General features: G+C 48.5%; 1 protein-coding gene across 6 annotated transcripts in view; it reads left to right on the plus strand.

Annotated features, from left to right (window-relative positions):
* The window catches only part of ppfibp2b (PPFIA binding protein 2b), a 51,615-nt gene that overhangs the window by 31,874 nt on the left and 4,104 nt on the right, over positions 1–15,637 (plus strand). For 4 of the 6 annotated variants that reach the window (XM_047050841.1, XM_047050839.1, XM_047050843.1 and 1 more), the window contains 13 exons: positions 1,960–2,178; positions 3,822–3,914; positions 8,099–8,210; positions 9,196–9,257; positions 9,443–9,766; positions 10,027–10,094; positions 10,428–10,502; positions 11,403–11,463; positions 11,876–11,914; positions 12,383–12,518; positions 14,460–14,595; positions 14,874–15,002; positions 15,219–15,369. In XM_047050841.1, coding sequence (XP_046906797.1) covers positions 1,960–2,178; positions 3,822–3,914; positions 8,099–8,210; positions 9,196–9,257; positions 9,443–9,766; positions 10,027–10,094; positions 10,428–10,502; positions 11,403–11,463; positions 11,876–11,914; positions 12,383–12,518; positions 14,460–14,595; positions 14,874–15,002; positions 15,219–15,369 — 1,605 coding nt within the window. The remainder of the gene's footprint in view (positions 1–1,959; positions 2,179–3,821; positions 3,915–8,098; positions 8,211–9,195; positions 9,258–9,442; positions 9,767–10,026; positions 10,095–10,427; positions 10,503–11,402; positions 11,464–11,875; positions 11,915–12,382; positions 12,519–14,459; positions 14,596–14,873; positions 15,003–15,218; positions 15,370–15,637) is intronic. The other 2 variants (XM_047050840.1, XM_047050842.1) reach the window with 2 other exon arrangements.

Consider the following 15,637-nt stretch of genomic DNA (forward strand, 5'->3'; position numbering starts at 1 on the left):
GTTGAACAGCACCTCAGTAAGGCCTTTGTATTGCTTTGTGAATTGTCACGTCCAGCTGTTTTATTGTGCAATGGCACTGCAAGACACTGAGGAAGGGAAGGGGAGGGGAGGGATGCACCCGTGACCTTGGCTGTGTGTGTGTGTGTGTGTGTTAATGTGTGTGTGTGAGTGTGTCTGGCCATTGTAGAAATAGCTGCCACAGTCCCCACTTTCCCATTGAAGCCCTAGATGTGGTCTTGTTTGGATAAACATGATTAAGTGCTGTGGACAGAGCCAGGCAGGGTAACCCCCACAGGCACCAGACTGATAAACTGGACAGGAAATGAGGGGGTTGGAAGAGAGAGAAGGAGAGGGGTTAGGGGGAGGGGAGAGCGGCTGAGGGGAGGGGAAAGGATTGAGGGAGAGGGAGAGGAAGAGAGGCGCTGACAGACAGATGGATAGATGAGACATGGCACGACACAGAACCACCCGTCTGCACGTTCAGATGAGCAATCAGACATCTTCAGGAAAATCTGGAAATCGTACATTTACAGTACACATGGAGTATTCATACAGTACACATACGGGACCCATACAGGACACATACACAACCTCTCTCACTGCCTCTCTCCCTCCGGTTTCACACACACATACTGTTTATGAATTGAGTTTGTGTATTTGTTATTTATGAGCCTTTTTGAAGAAGTAGCTTGAAGTGAAAATCGTCAATGTTTTACAGAATCCAAACCTTCCCCCTTAGCACAACAAACAGCCATGACTGTCACAGCCGGGTGAAAACCAAACATGAATTGAATACGTTCTGAAATGTAGCAATAACATGAGCAAATGGACTCATAACGCTCAACATAATTATGCAGTGTTGCCTTGGTAAGTAGGTAAGTGATATTTACTCACTGTGTGTGAGTTTTTGAGAGACAATGACATTGAGAGAGTTCTCAGTCTGTCAAGTAAAGCACACAGTCTTGGAGGTCAATCCTTTCAGCCTTCTCTCCCATAAATCTATAACGTCCGGTAGTGTTGCTTTGCGGCTGCTGGCTGCCGTGGTAACTGAGACCAGGGGCACGTTTGTTTCGTCAACAGGCTGCGTCCCAGAGGGGACAGCTGCTAGGCCCCACACCGACAGGCAGAAGGGCTGTAAATTGCTTTGGGCATTCCTCAAGTGCAAACACTTTCACCGCGGAAACCAGGCCCTCAGCCCGCCAACCACACACACATGCCACATGCATGCTATCTCTTTATCTCCTTCACACACACAAACACACGATCAATTACAACCACAGACACGTGCGGATACACACCCAACCACAGACACACGCAGACAAACACTCGACCACAAACACACCTGTGGATATACACACTCGCGTACACTAACACATACACAGTCGCTCAATGCACAGCTTTGAGCATGTGGAGGTTATATATAGTTGGGCTGCATGTGTCTTATCATCCTCTTGACCTATCGTATGACTGCTTCCTCTGTCCACTGTCAGAGGGTTTCTGTCAGTGTGTCTAAGATTAGTCACATAGATCCTATCTGAAGCGAGCTGGACCTGCACACCTCTAATCCTAACCCTTACTCTGCTCCTGGTGTGAAGATTCATATTTCATGCTACGATAAAAGAAAACAGCCCTTACATCAACTGTAACCTTGTGTTTCTCCATTCTGAATCTTCTTTTGTTTAAAAAAAACATTTTATCCTCACAGCAGAGTGGATCTTCTTATCAGTGTGGATGTTCGGATCCTTCAACCATATTTGGAGACTTTCTTTATGTTCTTTATGTTGTTCCCTTGTTCCCCATACCCTTACTCCCTGTGTCTCTGCAGTCCATTTCCTTCCTCCCTTGTGTGTATATCATCTCTAAACCAGCAAACATGTTTTTGATTCTTTCTCTCGTACTTTCTTTCCATCTCTCCTTTTTTTTGTCCGTCCTGTTCCTCCCTCCCTCTGTGTCCTCCAGTGCGTAGTGAACCTGATTAGTGACCTCCAGGAGGAGATGTGTAGGTTTCAGGAGGAGATCAACACTCGCATCCAGGAGAAGCGAGCCCTCGAGGAGGCTCAGGGGGAGATGGCGGCCCGCCAGGCTCACGACCAGAGCCCCGACGTGGGCTTGGGGGGCTCGGACACGGGCCTGGGGGCCTGGGACCTGGACGACTGCTGCCGCTGTGGAGGAGAGCATGTAGGAAGACTCACCCTGCATCTTGTCCCGAACAGAAGGGCTCCTGAGATTTGTCCGGCTCTAGGCTCTGATGTTTACACTGGAGATAAACCCAGAATGTAGACAAGGACAAATATTGGGACAGGGTCTGTGGCCTGCCCCTACTTCCCCAGTTGTATTGTAGATCTGACAGGACTGGATGGGATTGGATAAGGATGAGGTTTCTACCTGGCCTATCAGATGGCCAGGTGAAGCGGTTTTCTCATGTCTCTACCGGTGTCTGAACCAAAGGGAGTTGGGAGGAGGGGTCACCCTTATTCACGCTACAGGCGCTTTTCGAAAAGTGGAAAAAGAAAAGGTCTATCTCTACCAACGATGTGTCTTCTTATCCAGGTTCTGGAGTTTGTATCCATGTATCAGTCAGCCAGTGGAGAGAGAGCAACATCAGACAGGAAACAGCACTCGAGTAGAATGAATACATTCAAAGACCCTGAAATCGTTTTCAGTGCAAAGTCTTTTAGAGGAGCAAAGTGGAGGAAAGAGAGCCTTCATATGAACACAGAGTAAACACAGAGATAATACACAGCCAGTATACAGGAAAGCAGGTTGATGAATGCAAAAGGCAGTCCACTCTACTCTAAGGACGGTATCCATCAGCCTGGTTGTCTGTGTAATCCCCTTCTGAACTCTTCGCTTTGGATAAAAAGCGTCTGCTAAATGAGCACTCGTTTCAGTGTAAAAATGAACTCTCTGACCTACAGCAGACCAGGACCTTCTCATTCTCGAGTCCAGTTTCTTCTGCTACGGGATGAAAGTATAGTATCTCCAGAACATTGACTGGACATACCGTTGGTGGAGACAGACCATTTCTGCTCCCACAGGAAGAGCAGACTCTGACTAACATCTTCCCTTTCAGTTTTCCCCACTTGCCTTCTATTGTACAGTATTCACAAGCGGCAATCCATAGGATTCAAACTTTGTTCACAATCGACTATCAAATACTTTCAAATACTTGAGGTGCACTGGATGTAGCCTGGAACCAACCAGATCTGACTAGACAGTGCAAATGCTGCCCACCCAGTCAGTCACTCGAAGTTACACCCCAAGTATTTATGAGTGTTGGTAAACATATGTCGACCTAGATGTGGTGGTTGTTGTGTGGTCTTTGTTTTGGGGTGTCTATGACTCCAGGTAGTGATATTCCTTTTACTGGTGTGGTGTGTGTGCATTTTTTTTTCTGTGGTTGACCTTACTAACTCCACCCTGGCTGGCTGCCCTCTTCCTCCTCCCTTCTCTTGTGGAGATGCTACTCTAGGTTTCAGCTGAAGGTGGATATGACCGTTCTTGTCACGCGGGGTTGGGCTTTTCGTGTGTCTATAACCGCACGGTTGTGGTGGCTGTTCTGGACTCCTCGTTTGAACCCCCCCCCCCCCCACCCCCCCCCTAATAGCACACCTGTATCTCGATCACCTGTTGCGTGTAGCACGGAAATGATTACTGACTGCTCTCATTCATGGTTTCTAGTGGCTCTGGGATGCTGTCACGCTGTGGGGTGGAGGAAGCGGAGATCTGTGTGGTGTTTGTGGTCACGCTCAGCCCTTAGCGAAGGGTGCCAGCTCGTGACTCGCTAAAATGTCGGTGTGCTGTGTTCCCTGTGTGGACAGGGCTTGCTGCAGGAGCTCCGGCAGCTGAAGGGCAAAGTGGACGAGCTGGAGGGAGAGAAGACCCAGTACGAGAGGAAACTGAAGGCGACTAAGGTATCTCCGAGGAAAACGGGACAGCCCTGTTCTCCACCCTCCCTTCTCCTCTGCCTCCTCTATTTCTCGGCTCACTAACTCTCTGTGGCGTGCCACTGAACTCCATTCACAGGATCTCGGTGAATGTGACCGAATGAAAAACCTTGTTGGTTATCGTTTGTCTTATTTTATTAACATTTCCCGTTTCCTCTGGAAACATTGCTGTACCATTTCTGTTTAATTGTTATCTTCTTCTTCCGTTTGTATGCAGCTTACTGTGCACATTTCTGGCTTTCTCTCTTCAGTAGTCTCTCTGTCTTTCACTTTTTCCCTTTTTCTTCCTTTCATTCCTCAATCCTCTTTCGGTTTCTCTCTCTCTCTCTCTCCCTCTCTCTCCCTCCGTCTGCCTCTCCGTGTCTCTCCCGCACACTTTCTGGCTTTCACTCGGTTTCTCTCCCCCCCCTCTCTCCCTCCCTCTCTCCCCCTCCGTCTACTCTGCCAGCTGTCTATCTCCTACTCTCTCCACGTGTGCTACCAGTCTCTCATGACCAAGCTGTCTAGCCTGAAGCTGACAGTGGAGCACACACAGGTAGAGAAGCAGCACTGGGAGGAACGATGGCGGGCCGCACAGGTGCCTCTTCCTCCTCTTCCCCTTCCCCCTCCTCCTCCTCCTCCTCTTCTTCTTCCTCCTCCTCCTGTTCCTCCGTTTCCCTCCTCCTCTCCCTCTTCATCCTCCTGTTCCTCCTCCTCTTCTTCCTCCTCCTCCTCCTCTTCTTCCTCCTCCTCCTCCTCCTCCTCCTCTTCTTCCTCCTCCTCCTCCTCCTCCTCCTCCTCTTCCTCCGTTTCCCTCCTCCTCTCCCTCTTCACCCTCCTGTTTCTCCTCCTCTTCCTCACACTCCTTTCCCTCCCTCCTCTCCCTCTGTCTCCCCTCTATTCTTTCTCCGAGCTTTCCTCGCACTTTCTTCTACTCCTTTTCCTCCTCCTTTCCCCGCTCCTCCTCTCCCACGTCTCGCTCTCTCTTCCCCCTCCTCTTCTTCCTCCCCCACATGTTGACCTTTGTGGTTGTGGAATCTCATTCGACCAATAAGGTTTCTACCCTGACCGGGGCATATCTGTAGTCCTTTTTGAACAGAGATCCCACTATGTTGCCGTTAAGAAGACCGCTCTTAATGGCGTTTTTGTTTGTTTACGCTGTTGTTTACACTGGTAGAGGAGAGAGAAAAAGGAGGGGAGGGGGGGACAGAAAGAGAGTTGGAAAGAGGAGACATGAAGAAGAGAAAGTGAGCAAAATAAATAAGTGACGGAGCGAGTGGTGTTTTTGATGTAGACATCATCTGACATCTCGGCCCTCCTGCCCCCCCGCCTGCAGAACAGCAGCCTCTCCACGCCTCACTGGCTTCCTGTTAGCTAATGGAAGACCTTGTTTAGAGGAGCCAGAGAGGGAACGCCCACTCTCACATATGTCTGCCTTTTAGATGTCGCACGTATCTGTTGGATATCTTACATATCGGCCCCTCCTCTGCTTGGATATATGAGTCTCGAGAACTCTCTCATTTGCGTTGTGCCTTTGCAGGATATGGGTCATTGGTGGTGTTTGTCTGTGAGTGTGTACTGTATATGTGTGTGTGCCTGTGTGTATGTGTGTACTGGATATGTATGAGTGTGTGTGTGTGTGTGTTTGTGTGTGTGTGTTTATGCGCGTTCTGACCAAGTTCAACACCCACAGTCTCGTAAAACCGAGGGGCTGTGACAAATGACTCTGTTCGCCTATTGGTTCAGTGAGATTCCTCTGTTGTTGTGATGTGCATGCCGTCTGTTGGGTGTTTTACGACGGGGCGTTGCGGAGAGTGTGGCGTGTCGCGGCCTGATCTCTGTGGGTGCCCGTCTCCTCTGGGTGGCTTCCACGCTGCTCGCCGTGACAGCCATTCACAGCCGCTCACTCAAACAGATTACCAGCCAATAAGATGACAAGTAACAGATGACTAGCAAAAATGGGCAAATGGGCAACCCTTTCCATTAATGGCTCACTGTGGCTCTGGCTTAGCTGTACACGTTAAACGGGGTATGGGGGAGGTTGGGCTTTCCAGGGGTAAGTGGATGTTGACAGTAATCTTGTTTTGGACACTCAACCTTCAACTGACCCTGGACAACATTCACTTACCCCTTACACCCCTCCCCTTCACCATGCCTTCTTACACTTTTGTGTAGACCTATACCGGTTGACTATATGAACGGTTTAGAAATATACCGGTATGAATTTGCCCTTCGGGTATGGAATTTGACTATACCGTGCTAATCGCGGTAGAGCCTTCCGGAAATAAGATTTGTCACAGCCCCGCCACTGATATTACCATTTAATCACATAGCAACTCCTATATACAGTGCCCTCCAAAAGTATTGGAACAGTGAGGCCAATTCCTTTATTTTTGCTGTAGACTGAAAACATTTGGGCTTGACATCAAACGATGAATGTGAAACCAGAGATCAACGTTTCAGCTTTTATTTCCAGGTATTTACATCAGGATCTGATGCACAAATTAGAAAATATCACCTTTTTGTTCGAACCCACCCATTTGTCACGTGAGCAAAAGTATTGGAACATATGACTGACAGGTGTGTTTTGTTGCCCAGGTGTGTCCTATTACATACATTATTCAATCAATAAATACCACTGAATGTCTACACTCAGGTTCAGATTGGGTAAGATAGGTTTTGTCTATGCAGACTGTATTCAGAGGTGAAAACAACATGAAAACCAGAGCGCTGTCTTTGGGTGAAAAACAAGCAATTGTGAGTCTTAGAGAAGATGGAAAATCAATCAGAGCCATTGCAGAAACATTGGCCATAGCCAGTACAACCATTTGGAATGTCCTGAAGAAGAAGAAAACTACTGGTGTACTAAATAACAGACGTCGAACAGGTAGACCAAGGAAAACATCAGCAGTTGATGACAGAAACATTGTGAGAGCTGTAAAGAAAGACCCTAAAACAACTGTTAGTGAGATCAGCAACAACCTCCAGATGGCAGGAGTGAAGGTATCACTATCTACTGTTCGCAGAAGACTTCATGAACAAAAGTACAAGGGCTACACCAGAAGATGCAAACCACTCATTAGCAAGAAGAATAGGAAGGCCAGGTTGGAATTTGCCAAAAAGTACAGAGATGAACCTCAAAAATTCTGGGACAAAGTTTTATGGACTGATGAGACAAAGATTAACTTTTACCAAAGTGATGGAAAGGCTAAAGTTTGGAGAAAGAAAGGAACTGCTCATGATCCCAAACACACAAGCTCATCTGTGAAACACGGTGGAGGTAATGTCATGGCTTGGGCTTGCATGGCTTCTTCTGGGACGGGCTCATTAATCTTCATTGAGGATGTAACACATGATGGCAGCAGCAAAATGAACTCGGAAGTCTACAGAAACATTTTGTCTGCCAATTTAAGGAAAGATGCAACCAAACTGATTGGCAGAGCCTTCATCATGCAGCAAGATAACGACCCAAAACACACTGCCAAAACAACAAAGGAGTTCATCAGGGGCAAGAAATGAAAGGTATTAGACTGGCCAAGTCAATCTCCAGACTTAAACCCTATAGAGCATGCATTTTACCTGCTTAAGAGGAGACTGAAGGGAGGAACCCCACAAAACAAACAACAACTGAAAGAGGCTGCAGTGAAAGCCTGGGAAAGCATCAAAAAGGAAGAATGCAAAAGTTTGGTGACGTCAATGGGTCACAGACTTGCTGCAGTTATTGAAAGCAAAGGATTTGCAACTAAATATTAAGTCTTATTCACTTAAATATGTTTTAAGTATATCTGTTCCAATACTTTTGATCACATGACAAATGGGTGGATTCAAACAAAATGTGATATTTTCTTAGTTGTGCATCAGATCCTGATGTAAATACCTGGAAATAAAAGCTGAAACGTTGATCTCTGGTCTCACGTTCATTATTTGATGTCAAGCCCAAATGTTTTCAGTCTACAGCAAAAATAAAGGAATTCGCCTCACTGTTCCAATACTTTTGGAGGGCACTGTACCTATACTGTTGTTACTCTGTGTAATGCTATGTAGTCCCGTGGTAGGTAATACAGACTTAATGTTAAGTGTTGCCCCCCAAGAACGTTGGCTGGCTAATACTATTGTACGATAATCGATTTGAGCGATTGAACGTGTGCCAACTCGACTGCTCATGTCTGCAGGCAGAAATATCCGACCTACAGCAGCTCCTGGCGTCCAAGGACACTGAGATTCAGAGTTTACAGAGCCAGCTGCTGAGCAGGCCCTCGTCCAGCCATGACACCTCAGACAAAGGTCAGTGGACTCCTGTCTTCTCAGTCATCTCACCGGGGCCGTGGGTCTGTTTTCAAATGTGGGAGGGACAGCGTGTTTTAAAGACCTGAGGATGCGATCGTTTAATGTAGCTTTCTTAGCAAAACGTCGGGGAGACAAAGTGTGTGAGACATGTCTCACCCATGTTTCATGAATCCTGCGTGCCCTGCATCTTGGACTGGACGTGGATCGGAGGAGGTTTTTACTGAAAACCCGTCCTAAAAACCTAGAAGCGACTAACTGAACGAGAACAGCTTGACAGCTCTGCCTGAGTGAAATATTGAAAGGTAGGAGTTGGACACTAACACTAACAACCCCATCCGTCCTTCACTCTTGTCTCCTAATGCTGCCCCCTGCTGTAGAGGAGATGTACAGACAGCTGCTTGACAAATGTAAGACTGCATCTGGAGCACAGCACTGATCACATTTCAGATATCTAAGAGGCAAATGTTAGCTCCAGAGGTTGTTGTCAGGGAACTAGCTTCTTAGCGAGAGACACATACTGCTGTGCTGTGTGGATAAAGAGTATTTCCCCAATGAGCATGGCTAAGGTATGGACTGAGGCTTGCCAGCTAACTTGCTAGCGTGCATTTCATACTCTCTAAGGCTAAGAGTTAGCTCTTGGGAACCACTGCCCGATAACTAGCCGGTATGTTGTGCTGCTGTCTGTGGTGTCTGTGTGACTGTGTCTGTTCTCCTCTAATTTAGTCTGACATCATGTCATGTCTGTCACACCTAGTCTGTCAGACCCTACAGCTGCAGAGGAAGAGGGAGGGGGGGGGGGTTAAAGGAGGGGGGGGGGTTAGAGGAGGGTGGGCAGAACGTTGAGAGAGCAGAAAGAGAGCTGTGCCAAACCTCTGTTGGCTCCGGTTCCCTGTGCATGTGTGTGTGTGTGTGTGTCTTTCAGACGTTTATTCTTAAAAAATGTTGGTGTGTGAAACTTGACCATATCCTGTTCTCTTTCTAGACCAAGAATTCCATAGGTTGAAAATGGGGATGGAATCTTTGTTAGCATCCAATGAAGAGAAGGTACGTCCTCCAGCATCTTACAGTTGACACTCTCCTGGATAACCTGAAAAGGAAAAAAAATTTCTGGAACCAACAGTGATATTTGAACATGTCTAAATACATTGTGTTTATGGCATACATTTTTTGTGTGTGCATGTGTCTGCATATGGACATAATCTGTGTGTGTGTGTGTGTGTGTGCATCAGGACCGCCACATAGAGGAGCTGACGGTGCTCCTAGGCCAGTACAGGAAGATGAAGGAGGTTCTGGCTCTGACCCAAGGGGGAGACAGAACCCTGGGGCTGGGGATAGAGAGGACCCTGGCCCTGACCCAGGGCGGTGAGAGGACCCTGGCCCTGACCCAGGGGGTTGAGAGGACCCTGGCCCTGACCCAGGGGGAGGAGAGGGTCCTGGCCCTGACCCAGGGGGAGGAGAGGATGCTGTCTGGCAGCAGCGAGGAGGAGCTGAGTAGGAGCCTCGTGCTGCGGGCACTCACACACAAGGCCCACTGTGACGTCATCAGGACCGAGGTAACTCTCGCTGTTATCTTGATTTCAACATGAAGTATATTTCCAAATGTAATGCAGACATTTATTTGTTCAACATAAGCTTGGACATGGCAAGTCCTGTGACTGAATGGATTCTGCTCAGGGTGTGTGAGAAGTATATATCTGAGGTGTGTGTGAGGTGTGTGTGAAGTGTGAGGTGAGTGTGAGGTGTGTGTGAGGTGTGTGTGAGGTGTGTGTGTATGTGTGTGTGTACAGTGTGTATAAAGCTATCTCTTGTGCAGATGTCCTCCCGAGGTTCGTCTCCTCTCTTCGTGTCTCCGCCCTCCTTCCAGAGAGAGCTGGATTCCAGGTACAGGCTACTCCACACACACAAACACACACACACATGATTACACATGCATGCATGCATACACAAACGCACTCACACAGGTGCATGAACACAGAGAGAGAGAGAGAGAGAGAGAGATACAGAGAGAGAGAGAGAGAGAGAGAGAGAGAGAGAGAGAGAGAGAGAGAGAGTCCCCAAGCTTTTTGTTGTTGCGGTCTGTCTGTAAATGAGATCCTCTTGGGACACAAAAGGGTGAATGAGTGTAAACGCTCATAACACACATAAACATCCTCTCTCTGTATCCTGCTGTCTCCCTGTCTGTCTCTCTGTCTCCCCCACCCCCCTCTCTCCTAGCTGTCGAAGTTTCCAGACCCCCGTGGAGATGTCCCTAGTTTCCCCTGGAGATGGAGGCTACCACAGCACAGCCTGGTAGGTGGATGAGAGACAGGCAGAGGCAGGCAGAGAGGGAGGCAGGCAGAGAGGCACTCAGAGGGAGGCACAGAGGCAGGCAGAGGGAGGCACAGAGGCGGGCAGAGAGGGAGGCAGACAGGCACTCAAAGGGAGACAGAGAGGCGGGGGGGCAGAGAGGGAGGCAGAGAGGCGGGCAGAGAGGGAGGCAGAGAGGCGGGCAGAGAGGGAGGCAGACAGGCACTCAGAGGGAGGCAGAGAGGCGGGGGGGGGGGGGGCAGAGAGGGAGGCAGAGAGGCGGGCAAGGCCCTTTGTTTGTTCTCAGTGCTAATTAGGGACGATGGGGTGGGAGGGGAGGGTGGATTAGAGAGTGGTGTCATTCCTGTCACTGCAATGTCCCCACCTCTCTCACACACACACACACACACACAAACACGCACACACCCACCCTGCTTGTTCTGTACACCAGGGTTTCCTGCAGCACTTTGCTGTTAAGGCGCCTTTGCAACACACGCCTGCCGCCTTAACTACGTTGTACGTTTTTTTGGAAGTCTCCGTTCTCTAGAGAACTTCGTTTTTGGAAGTTCTCTAGAGAACCCCCCCCCGGTCCATCAGCAAATCTCACCTAACCACCTTGACTAACACATTTTCTTCGGGAAACCCTGTACACACAGTCAATTCTGATCAGGTAACAGTCAAGCACGGTGTCATGCAGACCCCTCAACCAGCCACACCAAAACCAGCCATAAAGGAACTAGAACCAGCCAGTCATATTAATGACTGACAGCAAAACACAGATCTTCTCTAACTTCTACTTCTTCTTGTACACTTATCAATACGTACACACACAACATAGCTGTTCTTTGTGACTTTCTGGTTGAACTATGTGTGTGTGTGTGTGTCTGTGTGTTTTCCTGAAAGGTCACAGCCACGGATGCTGTCCAGCAGCTTAGAGGAGCTGCAGAGCGGCTCGTTACCAAAGGTGCGTTTGATCTACTTCCTGTCTTCTCTCGGTGTGTCCGTCAACAAGCACAACCTAACACCCGGGGGGTATTCCAGAAAGCAGGTTATGCAACACAACCGGGTAAGTTAACCCACCAGCTGATTCACAATGTTGCAGCAACCTACTGGCAATGTTGCTACAATGCTGGGTGTCAGCTGGGGAGTCAACTTACCCAGGTATGTCACATGACCTGCTTTCTGGAATACACCCCTGCTCATCTGCTTTACTAATGCAAGTGTTGAGTTGCTATCTTTACTAGCTTTTATTAGTCGCTGTACTAACAGTGTGTGTGTGTGTGTGCGCCTGCCTGTGTGTGCGTGCCTGTGTGTGTGTGCATGTGTGTGTGTGTGCTTACATTCTCTGTTCCATGCGCTACCCCACCTGCCTCTAGCATGAAGCTGAACCGGTCCATCTCGTACCCGACTCTGAGGTATTTCACACTGCGTGACGTCACAGACAGCTAACCCCCTGACCTTTGACTTTTCCCCCTGCCCACTCGCCTGTCCCATGTGACCTGCACTTGGCCAATGGTTCACCTGCTCCTGTCAGCTGCAGTCTGGGTCACACCCGCCAGCACCAGACCCCAGCCCTCTCTCTCTCGGCCCTCCGCCTGCCGTCTCCTAAACGCTAGTGACGGCCACGCCAAGACAATAACATGAACTATAGCATAAACTTCATATCAGTTGGAATAGAACAGACTGGGAAAATATGGTTTTTCGAGCCAGGCCAAGTCTGGAACCCAGTTATGTAACACAGCAAGAGATATGAATCTCTATATCATACGAGATATTGTGCTCGATATCTTTTTTGTTGTTTTTGTTTCGTGATTGAGGCTCTGCAGTTAAATGAGACTTTTTATGCTTTTCCTGCCACCCCTGCCCCCCCCCCCACTCTCCAGAATCTCCCCCAGGAGATGAACAAGTACCAGACCCTCCCAGGGAAGCTGTCGCGACGGGAGGTGAACGGCCAGAGGGAGAAGTACTCGCCCGTCCAGCTGTCTCCTGTGGAGAGCGACGACAATGACTACAACCTGAGTGAGTCGGCACTTCACAGCCAAGATGCCATTTCGGGTCTGTGGGTTATCTGTAACCAGAAGGTACTTCTGGTTGTAGACAGTGTGTAATAGCAGAATTGTCACTGAAGGTTTTGGGACATGTTGTTTAGGTAAATTTATCAGCATTTTAGGTCAGATCAGAAGTAATTTTAAGAAAGGGGATTCTAATGTGAATGTCAGGAACTTAGAAGTGGAGTGTTCTCTCCAGTTTGGGTCCTTCTAGCAAGAGTCTGGTTGGCATGAGGGTGTTTTTACTTCTTTTTCCTCTCTGTTTACTAACCTTCCTCCTTCTCCTCTCCATCCCTCCTCTGTCCTGCCTCCCTCCCTGCCTGTCTGACTGCCTGTCTGACTGTCTGTCTGACTGTCTTGCCTGTCTGTCTGACTACCCTGTCTGTATGTCTGTTTATATGCATGGCTGTCTGTCTATCTGTGTGTTTCTGTTTCTGCCTACGTGTGTCTGGCTGTCTGTCTCTCTGTCTATGTGCTCCCTCTGCTTGCTGCTTAATCTCTGGCTGAAGATCGCTGTCGGAGTGCCAGTGCTCCAGCCCTGGGTACTGTATAGTACTGTATACTTACACTGTAGTACTGTACAGTTCTGTATACTGACCCTGTAGAACTATGTAGTACTGTATACTTACACTATAGTACTGTGGAGGACTGTATAGTACTGTATACTTACACTATAGTATTGTACAGTTATGTATATATACACCATAGCACTGTATAGTATTGTATATATACCATAGTACTGTGTAGTACAGTATACATCCACTATAGTACTGTAAAATACTGCACTGTACTATATATGTCCACTATAGCACTGTATAGTACTGTATATTTACACTTTAGGGCTGTACAGTGCTGTATACAGACACTATAGTACACAACACATACAGCACACACAGCAGACACAGCACAGTTTAGCACACAGCACACACTAGCACACAGCACAGACTAGCACACAGCACACTAGCAGACACAGCACAGTTTAGCACACAGCACAGACTAGCACACACTAGCACAGACTAGCACACAGAACACACTAGCACACAGCACAGACTAGCACACAGAACACACTAGCACACAGCACAGACTAGCACACAGCACAGACTAGCACACAGAACACACAGCACAGACTAGCAAACACAGCACACACTGGCACACAGCACACACGAGCAGAGTAGAACTTCAGTTATGTTTATTAGGACCCTCAGTGAGTCAAAGACTGTAGTTCTTGCTCAGTAGTAGAGCATTTCACTGCAGATGTAGAGGTCACAGGTTCAAATCCCCCATGTGTATCTCTTTGAGATAGGAGAGAGCCAGAGGAGAGGTGTGTGGACATGAGGGGTGCGTGCTGAGCTCAGACACTGAATCAACCAGAAGGAACTCTCTCTCTGTGGAAACAAACATGGATGCATAGTGACATTCCTCTGACTCATTCCAGAGTCACATTCCAGGGTATTAAACGATATCAAAACAGGCGAGGGAGGTTCGCCCTTCTTCCACGACTTACTCAGTGAATACTCAGCTGATAAAGACGATCATCTCGACACAGAGTGTAATTATGGACATAAGCAGGCTTTGGTGCACTCTATCCGCGGTGATTAACACTTCCCTCTCTCCCCGCCTCCTCCCTCCATGCTAACTTCTGCTCAGGGTCTCGTGGGAGACTTGATCTGTTTGAAGTCGGTGGGTACTGCATGGATATGCACACTATCTACTGCTTATTACACAGATCTGACACTTAATTATTGACATCACATCCTCACTGAAGGGGGTTGGAAGGGGTGTGGGCGGGCGGGCGGGTGGAAGGGGGCATTACAGCCCAAACTGTTTCAGATTATCTTGGTGACACAAGCTCCGCCTAGCCAGTGCGATGCTAGGTTGCGTTGTTGATGTCCGGTCTTCCTGTGTGCTCCAGGGAGGCCAGAGGGTCTGGGTGAGGCGCTGCTGTCCGACCTGTCCCCTCTGTCTTCGGGGCTGGACTCTGGACAGCACTCCCCCGTCTCCCCGGAGAACAGGAAGAGCACCAGGGGCATCAGGAAGCTGTGGGGGAAGTGAGTGCTGCAAACACACACATGAGCACAGGCAGACACACACACACACACGCAAACACACACAAACACAAAGCCCTACACACGGGCAGATACGCAAAATTCAAACACATACACACACAGGTGGACACACAACAATGCAAGTACATGCATGCATAAAAATCTATATACACACACATATAATCACACACATTCACCCGCACACACACACCAATTCAAACACACGCTGACACACGCGCACACGCTTTCCACCGTATCCTTATCTATCTATTTGGACCCAGGATCCGCCGTAGCCAATCAGGAAGCATGCAGGGGGAGGAGCCAGACATGGGGGAGTTCCGAAGGGGCGGGTTCAGAGCGACAGCTGGCCCCAGATTGGCCCGGGCCAAAGACGCGCTCTCCTTGCTGAGGTATGCCTAATCTGTACAGCCTGTTCTGTGCTCGGTTTTCTTCTGTATGCATATATATATATACATATATATATATGTATTCTGTGTCCTAGTTCTGCTTGTTTCAGTGCAGCAGTCCTCCTAGGGTAGTTATGAGATCGGGCTCACTAGGCTGTGTTTAACATGATCTCACGTCTGTGTGTGTGTGTGTGTTTGTGTGCGTGTGTGTGTCTCCAGAGACCAGAAGACACCCTTCCCTAGATGGACAACAGACCAGGTGTGTGATTGGCTGTCAGAGTCTGGGCTCGGCCAATACGTGCAGCTGGCTCGCCACTGGGTCACTAGCGGACAGACCCTCGTCTCCGCCACTCCTCAGGACCTGGAGAAGGTACACACATAGAAACACACATTAACACTATATACACACGCAATAAACAGCATGCTCAGGGTCTCTAAATACTGGTCATTTGTTACCTGTTGAGCTCAGCTTCCTGTAGAGTCGTGATCCTGAGGGGGTTTGATTGGCATCTTTGGTTTCCGTCGGCTACAGAGTATTGTATAAAGTTTCAGTCGAGAGCCCTATGCACACACATAAACACACACGTGAATATGCACACAGAGACACACACACACACACACATACACACTCACCTACC

Source organism: Hypomesus transpacificus, unplaced genomic scaffold, assembly GCF_021917145.1.
Source record: "Hypomesus transpacificus isolate Combined female unplaced genomic scaffold, fHypTra1 scaffold_129, whole genome shotgun sequence".
NCBI lineage: Eukaryota > Metazoa > Chordata > Actinopteri > Osmeriformes > Osmeridae > Hypomesus > Hypomesus transpacificus.